General features: G+C 50.6%; 1 protein-coding gene across 1 annotated transcript in view; it reads left to right on the forward strand.

Annotated features, from left to right (window-relative positions):
* Nucleotides 1–4,364: 4,364 nt before the first annotated feature.
* B3GAT3 (beta-1,3-glucuronyltransferase 3) overlaps nucleotides 4,365–6,194 on the forward strand; it is a gene marked incomplete at its 3' end in the record, with an annotated part of 5,521 nt that continues 3,691 nt past the window's right edge. The window contains 1 exon segment of the mRNA XM_006105888.3: nucleotides 4,365–5,505. Coding sequence (XP_006105950.1) covers nucleotides 5,424–5,505 — 82 coding nt within the window.

A 6,194-nucleotide genomic window follows, 5' to 3' on the forward strand; every position in this document is an offset into this window, starting at 1 on the left:
CCTTCCAGCACGACCTTGAGACTTTTGTGTGATTCCTGCCCAACCCGGGGGTCAACGGGGCTTCTGACGGGAGTTTTCCCCTGCGATAACCCAAGGGATTTTGGGGGGGAGGGGTGCCGTTGTAATGTGAGTTACTGTTCCTTCTGCCTTGGACTTTGCCCTTCCCCAGACGTCCCTGTTTTTATCCCCAGCCCCGGATTCTCCCACCCCCTGGGCAGGATGAGGGCTGTCTTTGGGCTGGGAGTTCCTCTTGGGATTTCCTGCTCCCCGCTCCCGGTCCCCCCCCCCCCCCCCCCCCCGAGCCTCCCTTCACTCTGTTGCTCTGTCTGGAGCACATTCACCTGTGAAGACCTGGGGACCACAGGGCCCTTGCTTTCCCTTCTCTCCTTCCTTCTGGGCGTCTGAACCCGCCAGACCCTCTCCACTCATGCCTCTCGGGGGTGTGGATGCCATTCCCTGGAAGAAGTCGAGGGCAGTGACCTTTAGGGCTCCTTTTCTCCGACCCCGTCCCTCCCTACTAGGCTGCTTTCCTCTGTATTTCTTCCTCCTGCCTCTTCTCTGTCAGCCCTCCCATTTTTGTGTCCCACGACACACTGGGACCACCCCTTACCTGATAAGGGGTGAATGGATCAAAGGAGTGAGGTTGCTGGAGAACTTCCTCTTCCCTCTCTTCCCTCTGCTTCCAACCTTTCCTCTTTCCCATTCCTTCTAGAGCTGCTGCAGCTCTGACAGGGGCAGTTCTGCCCCCCCTGTCCTAAGGGGAAAGAAGTTTCCACTTCTTAAGTGGGAGTGGGCATTACACTTATTTTGTCCCCTTTTTGTCCCCTTGAGGGGCATTCAAGATGGAGAAATCAGTTGTGGTTTCATTGAATCACAGTCACCTGTATTTATTGCTGGGAGAAGGCTGAGGGGGGCGGGAGATGATCATGTGTGCCCGGGGTGGGCCCGAAGCCCGGGGTGGGGGGTGGGGGGTGAGGGAGGACTAACTGGGGATGAGGGGACATATTTGTGACAATTTTTTTTACTTCCTCTTGGCCCTCAGCTGTGACAGGTTTTGATAAAAGGAGAAACAATAAAGAGATAAACGATAAATAGCGGTTGGTGTCTGGATTCTAGTTCTGGCCTGAACTATAGACCCATTAGAATCCTGCAGGCCTGACATTGTATGTAGCCTCAGCATAAGCCTTTTTCCATTCAGAAAAATGAAAAGTGCAAGACTGTCTCAGTTTGCTAGATGCCAATATTTTCATAGAGGAGCCCCTTGAGGTCATCAGATTGTGAATGAAAAAGTGGTGATGCAATAAACCTGATGCGCTTGGAAGGCACCTGGCAGACGTGACCAGCTCAGTGGCCAAAAGTTACCACACAGGCCCAGCCAGCGTGGCTCAGTGGTTGAGCATAGACCTAGGAACCAGGAGGTCATAGTTCGATTCTCAAGCAGGGCACATGCCCGGGTTGCAGGCTCGATCCCCAGTGGGGGTTGTGCAGGAGGCAGCTGATCAATGATTCTCTCTCATCATTGATGTTCGTTCTATCCCTCTCCCTCTCTCTAGTCAATTTTTAAAATATACATATATACGTGTGTGTGTGTGCGTGTGTGTGTGCGTGTGTGTGTGTGTGTGTGTGTGTGTGTGTGTGTGTAAAGTTGCCACACAGGATGGTCTGATCACAAATTCCAAACTGGGAAGGTCATGGCTGGTAGTCACATCTTAGGCCTATATCTTCCTTAGCAAAGGTCAATCTAAACGTGAGCTTTGTCTTTTTAATATTTTAATTTTTACCAGAGGACATGTTTCCATCAACTTCTAGAGAAAAGAAGGGAGAGACAGAAATATTGATTGCTCACACACACACATGCATCCCATTTGGGGACTGAACCCCCAACCTAGGTACATGTCCTGACCTGGAATTGAACCTGCAGCATTTGGTGTACGGGATGATGCTCCAACCAACTGACCCACCCAGCCAGGGCTCTGTCTATTTAAGATAACATACCTTTGTTTTGTTTGTTTGTTTTTAATTTAATTGATTTTTAGAGACAGGAAGGGAGAGGGAGAAAAACATCCCATCAATGGGCTGCCTCCCGTACACCCCTTACCAGGGATTGAGTCAGCAACCAGAGCATGTGCGCTAACCGGGAATCGAACCAGCAGCTTTTTGGTGCATGGGCGGTTGCCCCACTCACTGAGCCACACTGGCCAGGGCGGATAACATACTTTTGAAATGTCAGAGTAATTTTCTTTTCCTACCTCTGGGAGGTGCAGTCACAGTCCCCAGACACAGGACCAGAGCATGAAACACGTTCCTTGCATACTGTGTCTAGGTGCTATAAATCTTAGATATTAACTATCCTGTGCCCACCCATGTAAACAAGTGTGTGTCTCCCCACTTTGCCTTTTACCCAATACTAGATATTTCCCTGCTATGCTTGCTCCTTAGTCTACCACCCGTGGGTTTCATGCACCTTCTTTACGTCTTTGATTTTAACGTATAAAATAAGCTGCAAAACTGCCATTCCAGAGCATTTGAGGACTTGCTTCCTGGTGTATGTCCTCAGTTTGGCTCAAATAAACTAAAGTTCTTTACAGGTTTGGATGTTTTTTGTTGACAAGATTTTGGTAGGCCTATTTAATAGTAGTGACCAGAGCTGATGGGGTCCCTCTTGAAGAGAAATAGCTATATGACCAGATGTTCTCTTTAGCTAGCAGCATTTCAAAAATGTTCCCACTGTTTTAGTGACAGGAGATAATTTTCCATTTTGTAGACTGACCACAAGTCTTAGAGATGATTTTACAAGAAAACTAGCTTTTTTTTTTTTTTAAGCGAAAATGACTGCTTCAGCGGTTCTCAACCTGTGGGTCGCGACCCTTTCACAGGGGTCACCTAAGACCATCGGAAAACACATATATAATTACATATTGTTTTTATGATGAATCACTATGCTTTACTTATGTTCAATTTGTAACAATGAAATTGGGGGTCACCACAACATGAGGAACTGTATTAAAGGGTCGCGGCATTAGGAAGGTTGAGAACCACTGGCAGATGATTTGTACCTAATGAGTGTGGGGAGGGAAAATAACTTTTACACTTCTAATTTCTGACTTGTTTAATAAATTGAGTGAGATTATTAGGAGGAAATAGTCTTCGGGTCTGTGAGAATATGGGACCTGAGGATAAATCAGGCAGTTAAGGCCCACATGCCCCAGACCACAAGCCCACCAGGCCAGAGGGAGGCAGGAGTCTGGGACTTCAAATGGAAAGTAGGCAATTCACAGGTAGATGAGAAAGAGCAAACATTTGGTAAACAAATTCTTGCCTGGCCACCCAGAAACAATGGGAGGCAGAGGGGAGCCTAACAGACTTGCCATTCTTAGCTCTTAGGACCCTAAGGTGACAGTTTCCTTTCTGTAAGCAGGTTTTTCTGTCTCTGAATTCCTTTAGGCAGGTCAGGGGGAGGTAAAAGACTCTTCTGGAGTCATTTTTAAAAAATATTTTTCTATTGATTTCAGAGAGGAAGGGAGACGGGGGGAGAGAGAAACATCAATGAGGAGAGAGAATCACTGATCAGCTGCCTTCTGCACCGTGCCCCACACTAGGGATGGAGCCCGCAACCCCGCATGTGCCCTGACCCGGAATCATATCCTGATCTCCTGGTTCACAGGTCGAGGCTCAACCACTGAGCCATGCCGGCTGGGTTTGAGTCATTTCTTAAAAATAATCAGCTTAAAATCATATCCCCAAAAGGCATATTTTGGGTGGCAAAACTCTGCTTCATTTCAGGAGTTAGAGGATGTGTTTATGAAATTCCTCCACTCAGGAAATATTTCAGTCAGTTCCCTGGGAGATAGCCCATTGCCTTGCCTCCCCCCCCCCCATTAAGCCCCCATCATCACCTGAGAAATGTGGGTCAGAGGATACCTGGAATCATGTATCTAGAAAGGATGTAGAAAATTGCACAATGGCAATTACATATATGGATGGATAGAGGCCACACATTAAACCTGACGCGCTCAGGGAAGGCCTGTGTGGTGGCCTCACAAACTCAGAGACCTGACGTAATCACAAAGGATGGTCTGAAATTAAAACTTTTTAACTTGCCCTAACCAGTTTGGCTCAGTGGATAGAGCGTCGGCCTGAGGACTGAAAGGTCCCAGGTTCGATTCTGGTCAAGGGCATGTACCTTGGTTGCAGGCACATCCCCAGTGGGGGATGTGCAGGAGGCAGCTAATCAGTGTTTCCCATCGATGTTTCTAACTCTCTATCCCTTTCCCTTCCTCTCTGTAAAAAATCAATAAAATATATTAATAAATAAATAAATAAAAATCCTTAAAAAAACTTTTTAACTAAAGGCAGTTTATTATGGTGGGTAGCCATGTCCCTGACAAAGTTCCCATTTTCACCTTCATTAGGCCTTGTCTGTTGTCTCTTGCATCTAGATAACACACCGTTGGAAGGTCAAAGTAATTTTCTTTCCCCTCCAACCCTCAAAGCACGGAACCAGAGTGGAAACCACAAATCCCCTCGTTGTTACTGAGGTAATTGTTGACTATTAACTATCCTGTACCCCTTACCCAAAAGAAGTGCGTGTCTATCATTTTACATTTTATTCGATCCCAAAGGTTTCCTCATTTTGCTTTCTCCTGCCTCCCTAACCTATCACCAATGTCTTCTCTTCTGACTGTCATGCATAAAATAAGATGCAAAACTGCCATTCTCTGGAGCATGTTCTCAATCCATAGAAATTTTGCTTCCAGCAATTGTCTGACAGTTTGGCTCAAATCAACTCACAAAACTTCTCTGCAGGCCTGAATGTTTCTTACGTTGACACATAACTTTTGTCGATCTTATAGTTGCGTATCTATAAATTAGGCAATACCATCTATCGCCTAGGCCCTAGGATTATGGCGAGGACTGTATGAGATGGACCTAGAACACATGACAGGCCCTGGATTTCCGTCACTCCTGTAACAAGTATTTACTGAGCTACTGTGACTGGGCTGTGACTGACGGGTGGGGGGATGAATAGAAGGAGAAAACCTGGGCACAAGGGCGGGACTTCAAGGGGAAGGCCTCCCAGCCCCGCCCACGTGCTCCCACCGGCTCCTTGACAGCCGCCCAGAGCGCTTGACACGCCGGATATGACGTCACCACCCGAGGTTTCCAGAACGAGGCGGTGGGACCGGAAGTGAACCCGGGGGGCTGGGGGTGTTCCAGACTGACCGGATGTGGGCCCAGGCCGGCTTCCCAGCCCCAGTTCCCGGGAGCTGGTCGAGGGGAGCGCGAGGAAGGCGGGCCGCGGGGCGGGGCCGCTGCAGGGGCGGGGCCTGCAGGCTGTCCGGCGGGGGCGGGACCCCTCGTCCCTGCGGGACCCCTTGTCCCGGCGGGACCCCGCCTGCCCGGTCGCCGGCGGCGGCTCGGCCATGAAGCTGAAGCTGAAGAACGTGTTTCTCGTCTACTTCCTAGTGTCGATCGCCGGCCTCCTCTACGCGCTGGTGCAGCTCGGTGAGCGGGGCGGGGCGGGGTGCGGACCCCATTCACCTGGCGCGGCCCTGCGACACCCCCTCCGCGGCCGCCGGGCGCGGGCCCCTCGCTGGAGCGCCCGGGTCCCCCGCACCTCGGAGGCAATCCGGGCTCCTTCCTGCGTTCAGGGCCCCGCATGGTCCCGCCGCCGTCACCCCCGTTTACCAACCCTCTCGCTCGCTCTTGCTCCAGGCACTCTGGCTCCATGACAGTAACGGACACGGCACGGCTCACGGCACCCCGCACGCTCATTGCTCCCAAAGCTCTTCACCCGTTCCCTCCGCCTGCGGTGCTTTCCCCGGCCTCCCCAGCCGGCAGGTCTCGGCTCAAGGGTCACCGCCGCCCGAGGCCTTCCCTGCCCGCATCTAGACGAGCCCCTGCTTTTTTCTGGATTCTCTCCTTAGGTTCCTAACCTGTCTGCTTCCTCCTCGGCCCTTTATCACAGTTTGCCAGTGTTGGTTCGTTGCTTAAGTGCCCGCCTTCTCCAGGGAGCGTGTCTGCCCTTGTTCCCGTGCTGCCCTCCCCAGCCCCTTAAGGCAGCGCCCTCCCCAGGAGGAGCACTTCAGTAAATACTTATCCAATAAGGGAACTGATCAAGCCTAATAGGGTCCTCGCGCCCACCAGCGAAAGGCTTTTTCCGAAGAAGGGCCACTGGCTGAACCCTTCAAGTA

This window comes from Myotis lucifugus, unplaced genomic scaffold (assembly GCF_000147115.1).
Source record: "Myotis lucifugus unplaced genomic scaffold, Myoluc2.0 scaffold_731, whole genome shotgun sequence".
Classification (NCBI taxonomy): domain Eukaryota; kingdom Metazoa; phylum Chordata; class Mammalia; order Chiroptera; family Vespertilionidae; genus Myotis; species Myotis lucifugus.